At 49.5% G+C, this 16,518-nt stretch overlaps 1 protein-coding gene across 2 annotated transcripts in view; it reads right to left on the bottom strand.

Annotated features, from left to right (window-relative positions):
• Window positions 1-16,518, bottom strand: part of ADCY3 (adenylate cyclase 3) — a 101,727-nt gene that overhangs the window by 45,429 nt on the left and 39,780 nt on the right. For both annotated transcript variants that reach the window (XM_003270583.3, XM_030799623.1), the window contains exon 3: window positions 7,146-7,295. In XM_003270583.3, coding sequence (XP_003270631.2) covers window positions 7,146-7,295 — 150 coding nt within the window. The remainder of the gene's footprint in view (window positions 1-7,145; window positions 7,296-16,518) is intronic.

Raw genomic sequence — 16,518 nt, forward strand, 5'->3', positions numbered from 1 at the left:
AGCAACAGAGTGAGACTCTATCTCAAAAAAAAAAAAAAAAAAGATTTAGTACAAAAGAGTGAATAGGCTACTGTGTGTGTGTGTGTGTGTGTGTGTGTGAAAATTCTATAAAATTCTATAAACCTCTGAAAGGGTACATTAAAAAGATAATAGTGGTGATTCATGGATGATGGATGGGGGCTGGATGGCTAGGGGAAATGAAGGTGGGATGACTTACTTTTCCTAGTATACACTTTTTCATACTTTTACGATTTTATACATGTATACTTTTGCTATAGAGGATCTTACAGCAGGCCAACCCTCCAGCCAAGAACAACTATAAAAGCTGGATAAAATACATAAAAAGAACCTAGCTCTTTAAAGGCAATGGAAACAACCAAAGCAGCCAGGATTTGAGGGGCCAAGATCTCAGGGGAAGGGAAACACATTTAAGTGAGCCCATTGCACTCTGCCATTTTTCCCTTGCGACCGGGGTCAAGAGGCTGGAGAGAGAGCAATGATGAGGGCTTTCAAGGGGCTGGAGAAACAAGGACTGTGAGCACGGATTCCAAGGCAGAGAGAGTAGAGGGGCTAAGACCCCAGGGAAAGAGAATCATACAACAGTGAGTCCGACTTTCTGTACACTATTACCCTTTAGTATTTGCATGGGGCAAGAGACCAAGAATCCAAGCACGAAGTGAGAGCTAAGAGGCTAAGCTTTCAGCAGCCTCACATTGCTGAGGAGTTCAAGATACCATGAGAAAAGCACCAGCCTTTCAGGTAAGACCCCTGAAAAGCTATTTCCTACCTGCCCCTGCTCTAACCATCTGCCACAAGAAAAGTAAATCCTCCCTGGAGAGACACAACATTATTCAGAACCACTACTATTCCCCACGCACAGTATCTAGTATTTAATTTTTTAAAATGCCAGGAGGCTAAAGTGGGAGGATCGCTTGAGGCCAGGAGTTTGAGACCAGTTTGGGCAACATAGTGAGACTCCATCTCTACAAAAAAACATTTTTTTAATTAGCTGGGCATGGTGGCACACGCCTGCAGTGCTAGCTACTCAAAAGGCTGGGGTGGGAGTTTTGCTTGAGCCCAGGAGTTTGAAGATGCATAAGCCACTGCACTCCAGCCTGAGTGACAAAGCAAGACCCTGTCTCAAAAAAAAAAAAAAAAAAAAGGCCAAGATGCCAGGTTTCAACAACAAAAAAATGCATACCCATTGGTATTATTATGGTTGTCAGTCAGGAACTTTAAAATAAATGTTTAATATATTCTAAAAAATAGATGACAAAATAGGAATACATAGTTAGGGAACTAAAGTCCAGTTTTTAAAATCAAATGGAAATTCTAGGACAGAAAAATATATAATTGAAATTGATGACTCAATAAAAGAGCTCAACCACTGATCTGACAAACTAGAGGAAGACAGGATTAGTAAACTGTAGATTAGGCCCATCAAAACATTGTCTGAAGTGCAAAAAGGAAAAATGATTCAGAAAAAGAAGAGAGATACTTCTGGAACATGGTAAAAATGTCTAATAAGGATATTGAGTCCTAGAGGAAAGGAGTGAATGGGAAGAAGCACTAAAAAGATACTGGCTGAAAATGTTCAAAACTGACGAGAGACATCAAACCAACATTCAAAAAGCTCTTTGAATACCAAGCAGAACAACTGCAAAGAAAACTCCCAGGCACAGCATCGTAAAACTGCTGAAACCAAAAACAAAGAGCATTGGGAAAGCAACCACAGGAAAAAGCATGCATTAATGTAACAGGAGCAACAGTCTATCTGACAACTGGCATTTCAACAGGAATGAGGGAAGCGGGAAGGATAGTGAAATGCTTTTAAAGGGCTAGAAGTAAAAAAAAAAAAATGGCAGCCTAGAATTATCTGCAAAAAGTCTTGGCATGATTTGAATGTGTCTGTTCAAAATTCAGGTGTTGCCAATGTAATACTATTAAGAGGTGGGGCCTTTAAGAGGGGATCAGCCACAAGGGTTAAGGCCCTTTTAAAAGGGGCATCACATAACATTCAGCTAGCCCACCCTTCTGCCATGTATGGACACCAGAGCAAATGCTGGTGCCTTGATCTTGGACTTCCTAGCCTCTAGAACTGTAAGTAGTAAATTTCTGTTCTTTATAAAATTACCCAGTTTCAAGTATTCTGTTGTAGCAGCACAAAACAGATGAAGACAGGTATCTTTCAAAAATGAAAGCAAAATAAACATACTCCTAGGTAATCAGAAATGGAGAGAATTTGGTACCAAGAGATCAGCATAAAAGGTAATACTAAAGGGAATTCTTCAGGAAAATGAAGCAAAGAAATGGAGAAAGGAAGAGCAATTGAGAGGGCCAAACTGTGGGTAAATATAAGAATATTAATAAGAATATTATATAAAATAATCACAATAAGGGCTTGTGGGGTTTAAAATATGTTGAACTAAAACACATTACACTAATAGCCAGAAAGTGGGGGGGCAGAGGCTAGTGAAATGAAGTTAAAAGGTTGTGAGGTCCTTGCATCGTGACTAAAGAGGTAAGTACTAATTTGGGGCAGATGCAAATATGACATAGTTGACATTATTTCATTTTTTAAAGATTTTGACAGATTTGGCAGAATATACATTATTCTCAAGTGCATCAAAACTGACCACATGCTAGGCCAAAAATCAAGTTCCAAGAAATTTCAAAGACTTGAAATCAGAGTATGTTCTCTGACCAGAATAAAGATAAAAAACAACATAATTGTAAACAAATCCTCAAATGTTTAGAACTTAGTGCACTTCTAACATCGCCCATGGATCAAAGGCATTTCAATGAAAATTAGTAAATATTTTAAATTAAACGACATTGAAAATACGGCATATTAAAACTTGTGAGATAAAGCTCAAACAACGTAATGAGTGAGATCTGTAGCATTAAATACATATTTTAGGAAAGAAAGACTGAAAATTGGCCATCTGAAGTTCTATTTTGGCTGGGCCTGGTGGCTCACGCCTGTAATCCTAACACTTTGGGAGGCCGAGGTGTTCGAGACCAGCCTGACCAACACGGTGAAACCCTGTCTTTACTACAAATACAAAAAATTAGCCAGGCGTGTTCCCAGCTACTCGGAGGCTGAGGCAGGAGGATACCTTGAACTCAGGAGGTGGAGGGTGCAGTGAGCCTAGATTGCGCCACTGAACTCCAGCCTGGATGACAGAGCAAGATTCAGTCTCCAAAAAACAAAATAAAGTTCCATTTTAAGAAGGTAAAAAAGGACACAAATTAAGCCCAAAGAAAAAAGAGGTAATGACAACGTTTAACTTAGAGATAAGAGGCTGGGTGCAGTGGCTCACGCCTGGTAATCCCAACACTTTGGGAGGCTGAGGGGGGTGGATCATGAGGTCAGCAGATCGAGACCATTCTGGCTAACATGGTGAAACCCTGTCTCTACTAAAAAAAATACAAAAAAATTAGCCAGGCATGGTGGCAGGCACCTGTAGTCCCAGCTACTCGGGAGGCTGAGGCTGGAGAATGGCATGAACCCAGGAGGCAGAGCTTGCAGTGAGCCTAGATCGCACCACTGCACTCCAGCCTGGGTGACAGAGCCAGACTCCGTCTCTAAATAAATAAATAAATAAATAAATCAGAGATAAGAAATGTACAAAGAAAGCAACAAAGATTAAAGGTGGTCTGCTGAACAGGCTAAAACAATAAGCCTTAGCAAGACTGATTAAGAAAAATTTTAAAAAGGCACAAATTATCTTTGGTAATGAAAAAAAGGAACATCATTACACATTTCAGACAAAAGATTAAAAGAAAATATTAAGAATGTTATGCCAAAATTTTGAAAATTTGAATGGACATGTTTCTGAGGGAAAAAACCTCTCTAAAACCTATATAAAAGGAAATATAAAATCTGAACAACCTTATTATCTATGATGGAAAGAGAATCTTCCCCTGGAGAACACTCCAGGCCTATAGGACTTCTTCATTCGTGCCTTTTTTTTTTTTTTTTTTTAAGCCAGAGTCTCACTTTGTGCTCAAGCTGGAGTGCAGTGGCACAATCACGGCTCACTGCAGCCTCAACCTCCTGGACTCAAGTGATCCTCCCACCTCAGCCTCCCAAGTAGCTGGGACTACAGGCGTGCATCGCCACACTCAGCTAATTTTTTAATTTTTTGTAGAGATGGGGTCTTGCTTTGTTGCTCAGGCTGGTCTTGAACTCCTGGACCCAAGTGATCCTCCTGTCTCAGTCTCCCAAAGTGCTGGTACTACAGGCATAGCCACCTGCCTGGCCACACCTACAGGCCAGCCACATGCCTGGCCGTGACTTCTAAATTTAAAGAATAACCCAAATTATCTTCAAACTATCAGGCATTAGAAACTTCTCAAATTATTTAATGAGTTGGGCATAACCGTAATACCAAAACCTGTCAAGCACATGGAAAGGAAGGAAAATGGCAGGCAGGTTTCTCTCTTGAACAGAGACAGAAGACGTAAGGAGAATGTAGGTAAATGGAAACTCACAGGGGGCAGGATTCCAATCTTCCCAATGGTAACAGTGCTTTACCAATCCCTGCGGGATTCACATAGATTCCTCCTTACCCTTAAAACAATCTCTCAGCAGGGAGCGGTGGCTCACGCCTGTAACCGCAGCACTTTGGGAAGCTGAGGTGGGTGGATCACCTGAGGTCAGGAGTTTGAGACCAGCCTGGCCAACATGGTGAAACCCCATCTCTACTAAAAATACAAAAAAAATTAGTCAGGCATGGTAGCAGGTGCTTGTAATCCCAGCTACTTGGGAAGCTGAGGCAGGAGACTCGCTTGAACCCGGGAGGCGGAGGTTGCAGTGAGCCGAGATTGTGCCATTGCACTCCAGCCTGGTGACAAGACCAAGACTCCATATCAAAAAAAAAAAAAAGAAAGAAAGAAAGAAAGAAAAAATCTCTCAAAGAAGGTTTTACATATGGGGATACTGAAGTCCAAAGAGGAGCAGCAACAAGCCCAAGGTCACACTCAGGACAGAGCCTGGCTAGACAAATTCATCCCACTTGGAGAGTTCTAGGCCCCGGCTGTGTGCCCAGCTAGGTCTGAGGATGCCCCTTACCCCTCAACTCCCCCAACACCTCTGCACCTCCCTTCCACCTAACCTGGACCTCTCCGTCCTGGGGCCAATGTCTGCTCTGCCGCTGCAGCGTGGGCAGGCAATGCAGAGAAGCACCAGTGTGGCCTGGGCAGGCTGCTAGCACCCTCAGGAGTCTTGGGGCACCCAGGGATGACCCTCTCTGCTGGTGCCCAGGCTCCCTGCGCTGACCCTGCCCAGAGGGAGCATATGGCCTTGGGCGTTAGAAAGCAGGTCTCATGGCCCCGTGCACTCATCCTACCTCTAAAAAGCTCTATGGGTTACAAAGCACTTCTGTGTTTCTCATTTGACCCTCAAGAAACCTACAAGACAAATATCAATACCTCCACTTTGCAGATGAGGAAAAGTGAGTCTCCATAGGGTGGATAACTTATCTAAATTATCTACATAAGAACAGCCCCAGGGTGAAACACAGGGCCTTCCTCATCACAGCGGGGGCCCCCACAAGACCGTTCAGTGAGAGTTAAGATGTCCTAGATTGTACAATATGAGACAGACAAGATTGATGCAGACAGACATGCTGAAAACTGCACAAATGTTATAAGAATGCTTGCCTAGCTAGGTGGTGACACATGAATTTTTTTTTTTTTTTTTTTTTTTTTTTTTTTTTTTAGTGTAGAGAACCCAGAGGGATGCCGCCACAGTGTGAGATCAGATACAAACAAGAAATGAGACAGTATAAAAAAAACAGAAGTTGAAGAATGCCTTTCAAGGGGCTTTACAAGCCAGGAAAGGAGGATTCTTTAAATATACACAGGCCAAAGCAGCTCCTCAGTAACCACAGGTCACAGGGCCCAGGGGAAGGGGCGAATACGATGGGCTACTAAGCCTGGACCTTTGTCACAATGGCAGCCAGGGAAACTCCACTCCTATGGGGGACTTCTGAAAGGAATGAGATTGGTAAATGGGGAGGAAGAAAACACCCCCAGGACAGTGGAATCCGGGTCCCATCAGCTAAATGACTCAGTGTGTGCCTCGGAACAGCACTGTCTAGAGAACGTGAGTGAGGCCCGACGGTGGGGCTCCTGCAAGCCAAGGCTCCAGAGTGGCCCCCAAAACCAAGGCCCTGTCCACCTGAGTGGCAGCATCTATGAAAACAGCAATTTCAGTGAATCAGGAGCACACAGAACCTCCTGAACACAAATGACATGGTTCCCAGAGCAGAGAATCATAGTGTCAACTTACTGAGTGTGTTTTTGAAGGGGAAATAAACCTATGGATAACAGGAAATTGGTGGATGTAATTTCTGGAGACCTTCAAAAAGCATGTGAGATGAATCCAGGCCAAAACTATGTAAAAGCCTGAGTGACATGAGAACTAGGAGGACGGTTTGGCCATGGAAGAGACTGGAGGAAAGCCAGGAAACCGAGGAAGGGACAGCCAGGCCTCTCTCCAGATGGAGAATGTAAACAGGGGCATCCCCGGGGAACAGCCTGGTTTTCCTTCTTCAGCAGTGACCTCAGATGGGAAGGTAAGGGAGGGAGGAGCTCCCCTGGGTGGGGGTGTGAGGCTGACACACTTCACCTAGCAGGGCCCTGAGGCTGCAGGATGGGTCAAGGCCCCACGCACGGCATAAGCAGGTGCATGGGGTGGATCTGCGGTTGGACCAGCAAGAGCAGCGGGGGAGGTGTGACGTGAAGGAATGCCCATGATGCCCCTGACCCTGACCTTGGTCCCGAGAAGGTCATCTGAGAAAGGAATGCAGGAAGTCATAGCTGGCTGCTTGGGCAATGCATTTCTTTAAAGGGAAAAGTTTTACGTTACAGAAATAAAACAAAGAGCAGGAAGGCAGAAGAGGAGAGATCTGGGTCAAGCAGAAGCAGATTTAGGAGTGAGAGGCTCCCTAAAGCTCAGAAGCTGCCCTCTAATGGTGAGGAGCCCAGAAGGCCAAGTTCAGAAGCAAACACCTGAACAGGGTGGATGAACGCCAAGCCCCACGGAGCCAGGGGCTGCCGCTCTGGTTCCTCTCCCTCTGACAAGGCCACAGTCCCTGAGCCCAAGCTCCAGGCCTGAGGCCTCCCGAGAACCTCACCTGCTGCTGGCTCTGCTCTTCCAGGTTCATCTTCACCTCCAGCGACTGGCGGGCCTCCAGGAAGGCCTTGCGGTGCTTGCGGTCAGCCATGTAGTAGGACATGATGCCCACAGCGATGGCGCACAGGTAGAGGAAGACGTTAGCCAGGATCTGCGCCCCAAGGAAGAAGAGAGAAAAGGCCAGGGGTGAAGGCACGTCTTCAGAAAAGGGGATGGAGGAGGTGGGGTGGGTGGTGACCAAAATCAAACCTCAAGTTGCCCAATGTCCAGGGAGGGGCCCAGCACAGCCTTGGACCCCAGAGCCTCAGACACCACCGCATGTACCACAGATGGGTGGTCCACCCAGGGGCATGGCTCAAGGCCTGAAAGGCTCAAGGGTTCCACGAGGGGCAGGGTGCAGGCATTCAAGGCTGGCTGAGGGGCTGTGGATCCCCCTCCAGCTTCCCAACAAAGCAAGGCTGGCCAGTCCCTCCACCTGTGAGGCCTGAGCAGACCCTTTGCCACCCATTCATTCCTTCACGCATTTGCTCAGGCAGCACTCACTCAGGTGCTCTGCCAATTTGTTGGGAAGGAGGGTGAACAAATCCCAGGTCCCACTGAGCAGGACTGTGTAATCCTAAAAGCTCAGATGGTTTGGGATGTGGCAGGACCCCTGAAGAGGTCCAAGGCTGATTCGGTAGTCACAATGTTTACCTTACACATGTGTGATAGGTTTCTAGTTTTCTGGGATTCACAGGTATCCTCTCAGCTAACCCCACCTGCCAGCAGGTGAGGGGTGCCCAGTACCAATACTCAGGTCTCAAGCTATTGTGGGGGTTTCCTGGGACTTGAGGTCTCCCCCACTGCCTGCAAGGTCAGTGCCCCGGCTCAAAGGGCTTATGGGGCATCAAGTGCCTGTTCCCCATCCCTGGCATCCTCAAGATGCCCCAGGTGTCCTGGCCCACTTCCATAGGCTGCAAGGACTGCAGATCTGATGGTCTCCTGCTGGGGTAACCTTGGATACAGATCTGAACATCCCAACCCTGCCTGGTGTCCAGGCCTGGCTGCTGCTACTCCAATCTTTGGCCATGACTGGCCCCAACATGGCTGGACCAAGTGCTAATCCTTCCTCCTTCTCCAAGACCACTGGCCTCAGTAAGCCTTTTCAAGCAAGGCCTCTTTCCTGGTCTGGCTCCCCCAGCTTCCCTGGCGCCAGCTCCGTGCCCTTCCCCCGAGGCTGTGGCCACCCTCCCAGCCCTGGTTCCCCGACGCCTCGCCTGCTAGGTGTGGTTTCTCGGAACCCAGTTTGGAGTTGAGAAATGATGGGAAGAGAAGCGAAGAATTTCTCAATTTCTGGCCCTCAGGGGATAAAAGATTGGCCTCAGAGTAGAATGGATTCTGGGGTAGGTGAAAAAGGCAGGGAAGTCAATTTTTTATTTTTAAACAAGATGGTCTAACAGACAACAAGGGAGGCTGCTTCTGACATGAATTTTCTGGGTTCTCTTGGTTATGCCATATCCCCTGAACTGTGTTGTGTTTCATCAGAGCTGATCAATACTTGCCCTGAGGATCAACCACCACCACGGCAGAATGTTCCTGCAGCCTCTGTGGCACTCAACAAGGGCCCGCTGCGTCATGAGTCAGGAGGTCAGGCGAGTCTCAGTGCTGGTCAGCACGTCACCGGGTATAGATCCCCAAGCTCTGCTGGTGTCTGGTTCCAGCCTGTAATGACCTGTTGACCTCTTGGGTCTGAGCAGCCCCAGTCACCTACCCCGTTTGTGGGGCAAGTCTGTTGGGGCAGGACAACCCACCCCTGTCTGAGTGGTCAGTACCATACGGCCTCAGGCCACTCAGTCAACACCTGAATGGTCAGCCTTATTGGAGCCAGAAGGGAACTGTGAGTGCAGGTTGGGAAGGAGAGGCCTCTGTGACTTGGGGGAGGCTCAGGGACTGGAGCCAGCCTGACTCTCTGGCCAACCTGGGAGCTGGCCCCCTCTCCCTCCCGGCTGGGCCTCTGTGGGCCAGGTCTTCTTCTGGCCTTGCTTTTCCCCTCGGAAGTGAGGCAGACAAAGACCAGACAGTGTCAGGGCTGGAGGGAGCTTTGAGGGGAGCTGATTCTCAGCTCACCGATGAAACTGGAGCTCAGAGTAGTGGTTGGACCTGGAAAGTTGCCCAGCTGGTGAGGGGCAGGGTCAGAGTCCAGAGTTCCCCCCGAATTTATGTCCCCATATTGTATGTACCTACAAGTGCAGTGAAAAAGCAGATTTTTAAAAACTTGCAGATCAATGAAAGAAATACTGTCCTACATAGAGGGTCACCAGGCATGAGCCAAGCCTGACCCTGCTTCCAGCCTTGGGTCATAATCTTTGGTGATTGGTGTGAAGTTTTTTGAGACAGTTGCACAGCAGGTCTTAGGTAGACAGCTGAGGGGGTAATGACAGTAACTCCTTGCACAAGCTCAGCGCTGCTCACTCGATAGAGCCTGTCCCATCTGTCCCTATGAGATGGCCAGGCATGTCCATCCCTGCCAGGGAACTCCCTCCCTGCCTCCCAGTGAGCTCATTGTTTCTAGAAAATTCTGTGAGTGCCAGGGTTTCCTAGAGCGCCCCCAATTCTCTCAACTTGCCTCAACTAAGGAGGAGGACCCCCTGGGCGCTGCCCCCTGTTCCATCCCTGTGGTCCCTCTCTCCCACGAAGTCGTGGCTACAAGGCCTGCAAGGAGCTTGGCAACCCCCAACCTCCCCACCACCCCCCGTGGGTGCAGCTGATGAGAGGCTCAGCCACAGCTCTACAGGCCAACTCGCAGCCTCCAGGGCCAGGCCACAAATCCCATCGGGTGGTGCTGCCAAGCCCAGAAAACCTCAAGCCGGAAGCAGGAGCCGGCTTTGAGAGAGAAGATTCCAGAGTGAGCCGGAAGAGCTGCGCTGGTGGTGGGAGAGGCTCCGGACAGGGTCACCTGGGAAGATGGCGCACCCTGGGGCACTCATGCAGCGGGCGGGAGGCGAGGGTGGCAGCAGTTTTCCCACAGTGCAGCCTGGGCGTCCCCCTCCCGGCCTCAGTTTCCTCACCTGTATCCTCACCTCAGCATCACAACATTAAGTCCTAGACACAAGCACGCACTTTATCAGCCTCATCTCCTCTAACTTTACAACCAGTGCTGAGGCTGGTGATGTCACTCTGGTTTTACAGAAGGAATTGAGATTAAACAAGGTGTTAAAACTAGAGGGTGAGATCTCCTCCTACATTCAAATCTCATTATTCTATGGTTCGAAACCCCTCCCTAAAGCACTCCTCAACTTATTTACGTATTTCACAACCCCATCTTTTCCCAGAAAGGAGTGTAGACTTCTTTTCTTTGGGGTGGGCTGAGGGGTCGTGGTGGTGCAGATAGAGACAGGGTCTCACTCTGTTGCCCAGGCTGCACTTCAGTGGCACATTCAGGGCTCACCACAGCCTCAAACTCCTGAGCTCAAGCGAACCTCCCACCTCAGCCTCTTGAGTAGCTGGGATGACAGGCGCACATCACTAGTCCAGCTAATTTTATTCTTTGTAGAGATGGGGTCTTGCTATATTGCCCAGGCTGGTCTTGAACTCCTGGGCTCAGGTGATCCTCCTGCCTCAGTTGCCCAAAACAATGGGACTATAGGCGTGAGCCACCATACCTGGCCTAGAGATTTTTTAAACTGAAATTTAGATGGTCATGAGCTATAGCACTTAGGTGTGAGCTGCACGCATTTTAAATCTGAAACAATACGTGCAGATTTTCCACAGCTTCCATACACAGCAGTGGCCATTACCGTTTCCACGGCTTCCATACACAGTGGCAGCCATTATCTCTAAGCTAATAAGATTCAGAAACTTCCTGTTTCATATTTATAAATGTGTATCTCACTTAGCAAAATGAATGTGCCCCTCAAAATATGTCTGTAAAAAGTAAGTTTCACTCCTTCAGCTGGCCCTGGGAGGGACAGTGGCATGACATCGTCCCTGTCCCCAGGGCCAGGCAGGTGTGGCCGCAGGAAGGACTTGATGCTGGGTAAGCAGGGCAGCTGCCGTTCCTCTAAAACACATCCCTCAGGATCGCCTCATTACAGGTGAAGAACTGAAGACCCAGGAAAAAATTCTGCCTCTGGGGAAAACTTGAACCCTAGTGAGAATCTGAAATAGGTCTTTCACGTCACCATGACACATGGGTTTCTCTGCACCAGGCCTTGAGCTCTGCTGATCTGGGATTAATTTTCCGGTGCTCCCACTCCAAGGTAAGAGTGAGAAGAGACCTTCCTTTTTAGAACTCTTCTCCCTCCAGGGTGGCCTTCCCCACACCCACCACTTTGCAAACCCCTCGCCCCATTCCAACCAACCTGGCCCACTTGGCAGGCTCCTGTCCACCTGGGAGCCCTGCAGAGACCTCCCATCTGCTCCATCACCTGTACTGCTGCACCCAAGGCAGCCCCTCCTCCTCCCCCGTGTCCCCCACACATGGCCCTGCCACTGTGTGCGGGAAGGTGGACTGTCCTCAGGTCTGTGTCCTCAGCCCATCCTGGCCCCATCCAGCCCTAGGTGCCCAGGAAGCCTCACGCTGTTGGGTGGCACACATGTGGGTTACGACTCTACACTCACAGACTCACCGCCCATCCCTCCCCCCTTCAGCCTCTGGTCAGCAGGCCAGCGGAGCAGAAGCCATCAGCAAACATGACCTTCTGGCCCTAGGTCCTTCCTGGGACCCAGCTTTGCTGCTTCTAGCCTTCCAGTGAGCATCCCCTACCTACCCCAATTCACCCCCGCCTGAAGAACAAAGAGGAACGAGGCTCAGTCACTCCTCTGAGGACAGCAGACAGGGTACATTTTGGGAGTGATCTAGAACATCAGACAGAGCAGACCAAGAGGCAGGAAGAGAGGTGTGAACAGTTGGGGAGATCACATCCAATCAGGGTGATGCTGAGGACGGCTTCACGAAGACGTGGGCATTAAAGAAAGACGGGGGGTCTCTCTGAAACACAAAGACCAGCTCAGACACCACACTGGGTGAGTGGCACACAGGAGACTCCTCCCTCTCTGGAATCATGAAGAGCAACTTATTCCCAGGGCTCCTGCTCAAAGTGTTCTGTACACACAGGCACCACCTGACCACCAGACAGAGAGGGAAGAGGCTCCTTGCCTGGGGCGAGACAGCTCGCGCTCGAAGCCTTACTCCTGGGCCCAGAGGCAACAGCTGTACCCGGGAGCTGGCTGCACTGCCCAGTCCCAGGTCCTGGGGTGACTCACCAAACCCATGAGGTTGAGAAGCCTGCTCCGGACACCACCAAAGTCACCTATTCTTGCCCCGTGGTCCCCTTTAGACTGCACAGCACAATCAGGCTCTGTGGTAACGGAGGTGCACAGCCACTGGGGTCTTTATTTGTAGATCTTTTTACAAGTTTTCTTAATCCTAAAGTTTTCCTGGAAATAACTTATTTCAAAAGAATTGTTCTGCTTTTTTAAAATATACAACATTTTTAGAATAATAAAATGCATCTCCCAAATGGATAAACACTTGGGCTAAAGCGTCATCTAACCCATGACAGCCTGATAAAGTGTTTCTAATATCCCGGCTCAGAATGCAAACATGAGAACATTCCTTTACAAAATCTTCCCTCCTGGAAGTTTATGCATCGAAAGATCCTGCACGTTTGCTAATAACCCGTAGGGAAATGGGGCTGCTCTGTCGAGTGGAAGTCACCCCATTGGAGGCAGTTTGGTGGCTCTCTTGCCCAAACCAATCTCTTCCTATAAGCTCATTCCAGCCTGAAGATTCCAGAACACTCTGGAACTGTGGAGAAGAAGCTGAGCGAGAGAAAGCTGCTCAGGGTGCAGTGCCCGTGTCGCCCAGAGACCTATGATGTTCTGCAGCTGGAGGCCAGCCGCACGGGAACCTCGTCATTAAAACTTACTCAGATGCTTTGGGAAAAAGTCTCCTGGCAGCCATGGGGCAGGAAGGAGGAGGGGAGGTGGCCCCTCCAAAGGCAACCAGCCTTCTCCCACCCAAGGAGGCCCAGCCAGAGCCTGTGAGGCTGCCACTCAGCACAGATGGGTCCCACTTCTGGGGCCACTCTCGCTGCAGACCCCTGTAGAGGCTGCTGCAGTGGCTCCTTAAGTCCCTAAGCAATGTCCTACCCCTCAGAGGCCTTCCCTGCCCACCCCTACTCATTCTCGAGTCCTCCTTTGAGGCCCAGCACAGAATGTTCTGCACTTGCCCTTCTCTGTCCTCAGTCCTTCGCCTCGTCACCTGGAAAGCAAACTCCATGCAGCCGGGACACGGGATGTTTCCCTGCTGGCTCCCCAGCACCCAGGACTGTGGCACATAGGAAGCCATAGGCGACAACTGGCAGATGGAGGGGCAGGAAGAGGTCAGACCTCGCGGTCACATAGACCTACACACGGCTGCCCGCAGGCTGTGTGCCCTGGAGCAAGTCGCCTGCCTCTCTGACATGGCTCCTCACCCTTGCAATAACCCCACAGGCTGTTCCAGTGAGACTGAAAGACTGGGCCAGGCGCGGTGGCTCACACCTGTAATCCCAGCACTTTGGGAGACCGACGTGGGCAGATCACGAGGTCAGGAAATCAAGACCATCCTGGCTAACACGGTGAAATCCCGTCTCTACTAAAAAAATGCAAAAAGTTAGCCGGGCATGGTGGTGGGCGGGAGGCTGAGGCAGGAAAATGGCATGAACCCGGGAGGCGGAGCTTGCAGTGAGCCGAGATGGCACCACTGCACTGCAGCCTGGGCTACGGAGCGAGACTGCCTAAAAAAAAGAAAAAAAAAAAAAAAAAAAGACTGAAAGACTGCATATACCTCACACAGGGCTTGGCACAAAATACAACTTTCATGACTTTTTCTTTGCTTCCATAGAAGGCAAATTAGTACCTAATAATAACACTTTGAGGACGTTTTACAAGAACCCTCATGTTCATCATTCTATTTGTTTCTCACAACAAGAGAAGGCAGGGCAGAGTTTTCTTATTTTCATTTTGCAAGAGACTTAAAGTCAGAGAAATAAGCTTCTGAGCCCCCAGTCTCCCAGCAGACCAAAACCCAGACCTCCTTACCCCGGGGCCAGGGCTCCCCTCCCTCAATACTATCACCTTAGCTGAACTGTGATGGGTATCTGCCAAGGCGGGGCTAAGGCGGGGCTCAGCCAGGGCACAGGGGGCTCCCCAAGAGCTAAGGATCCAGTTAGGACCTGGAACATCTGGGCAGGTGGGAAGGAGGAGGCATAAGGTCTGCAGACAGTGAGTGACTGTCCCATGCTGCCTTGGGCAAATTCTAAGCATCGCTGCACCAAGAGAGAGATCTCCAATAAATGCAACCTTAATCAACACAACACGAGGCTCAAGCCTAGGGCGCTGCTGCCATGACCTTCCAAGCTGGGTATCTGCCAAGTTTCCACTTGTGCCTCAAAACAAAGGGGCCTCCAGAAGCTTTCTCCTTTTTTTATAACTTGTGCATGCCTTTGGTAAGAGATGTTCAATGTCTACCCTCTTCCAAAACAAAGAGGACTTCCAGAATAGGCATCCAGCCAACCTGACATGTTATGCAAGGTCCCTCATGATCTGCCAGGCAGCCAGAACAGCTTCTCAGGTTGCACACTGCCAGGGGTACCACTACACAGATCTGTCGTGATGGCTTCCCCAGACACGGAACATGGCGGCCTTGGCCCCAGGCTCTACTGTCTTGACTCTGGTTGCTCCTCAACAGGCTCCCCTCCCTCCAATCACAATGGGTCTCTCTCCAGTCCTCCCTACAAGATGTGCTATTTCAGGAATCCAAGGCTCCAACCAAAACAGCCTGCCCCTGCTGCCTGTGGAGGTCCACGTTATGACGAGTCTGTGATCTTACCTTTGTCAAGCTCTTAGCAGAAATAATAATTCAAATGTAAGAGTATCAGAGCTCAAAAGAGAATAAAAATGGTAGAAAGTGACTAGGTAGCTGCTTTAGATGAGGTCTGAGAAAGAAAGCTGGCCCTAGTTCTTCACTCCCCTGCAAAAGCATCACACAGCCACATCCTTGCAGAGTATAAAGTCTCCTTCCGGCTAGGCATGGTGGCTCACGCCTGTAATCTCAGCACTTTGGGAGGCCAAGGCGGGTGGATCACCTGAGGTCAGGAGTTCGAAACCAGCCCGGCCAACATGGCAAAACCCATCTCTACTAAAGGTACAAAAATTAGCTGGGTGTGGTGGTGGGCACCTGTAATCCCAGTACTCAGGAGGCTGAGGCAGGAGAATCGCTTGAACCCAGGAGGCAGAGGCTGCAGTGAGCCAAGATAGCACCACTGCACTGCAGCCTGGGCAATACAGCGAGACTCCACCTCAAAAAAAAAAAAAAAAAAAAAAAAGTCTCCTTCCTTCCTGCTGGCTTTGGCCAAAAAGACATCAGCATCTATAACAGCAGCACATTCTGAAATGCCCGTGAGGGCTGGCTTTTCCTCTTGTGCTTCTCCCATCACCAGAACACCACACACCAAGAAGCTCGCTGGTACAACAGAACAAGAAACTGATACAGCAGAACTGATCCCAAGCTGCAGCTTAGAGCCAAAGCCATCCAAGTCCAGCCCAGATCAGCCCCACCCCAGCCGACCCACAGATGTGCAAGTGAGGAATGCGGGGCATGAGCCACCGAGTTCCGGGCTGTTATGCAGCATTAGGTGAAAACAGCTAGCACCGACGTTAGGACAGGTCTCTCGGAAGCAGTGTCATTTCAACTGAGAAGTGAATGCCAAGCAAGACCCGGCCATGGGAGAGGCCGGAAGGGCATTCTGGGTGGAGAAGACACTAGCAGCGCAAAGGAGACCTCCCTACAGCATGAGGCACAGCCTTCCCTCAGTGCAGCTCCTGATGCGTCTGTGTGTATCTCCCAAGAGGATGCAGTAAGTACCTGAGATCATGGGTGTCACTTACATTTGTAGACCCAGGGCCTTGCACAGCTATTGGCACATAGCAAACGTGAGCTGTGTGAACAGCTACAGTGGTAAAAAGATGAAAGAACAGTTCATTCTCCACTGAAGTGTTCGCCCTTGATAAGGGAGCCAAAATGAAGATAAACATAGAGAAGTGGTTCTCAACCACGGGTGATCCACCCCCCACCGAGGCCATTCGGCAGTGTGTCTGGAGACATTTTTGACAGTCACGACTAGGAGGGCGGGTGCTACTGGCCTCTAGTGGGTGGAGGCCAGGGATGCTGCTGAACAGCCTACACTGCACAGGGCAGCCCCCACCACAAAGAACTATCCAGCCCCAAATGTCAATGGAGCCAACGTCGAGAAACCCTGGCCTGGAACAACGCCTTCTTCCTTTTTGATTCCTGAGTGTTCACAATGAACTTTTTTTTAACCTTTTCTACCAGAGAATAATGAACTCTG

Source organism: Nomascus leucogenys, chromosome 19 (assembly GCF_006542625.1).
Source record: "Nomascus leucogenys isolate Asia chromosome 19, Asia_NLE_v1, whole genome shotgun sequence".
In the NCBI taxonomy this organism is placed as follows: domain Eukaryota; kingdom Metazoa; phylum Chordata; class Mammalia; order Primates; family Hylobatidae; genus Nomascus; species Nomascus leucogenys.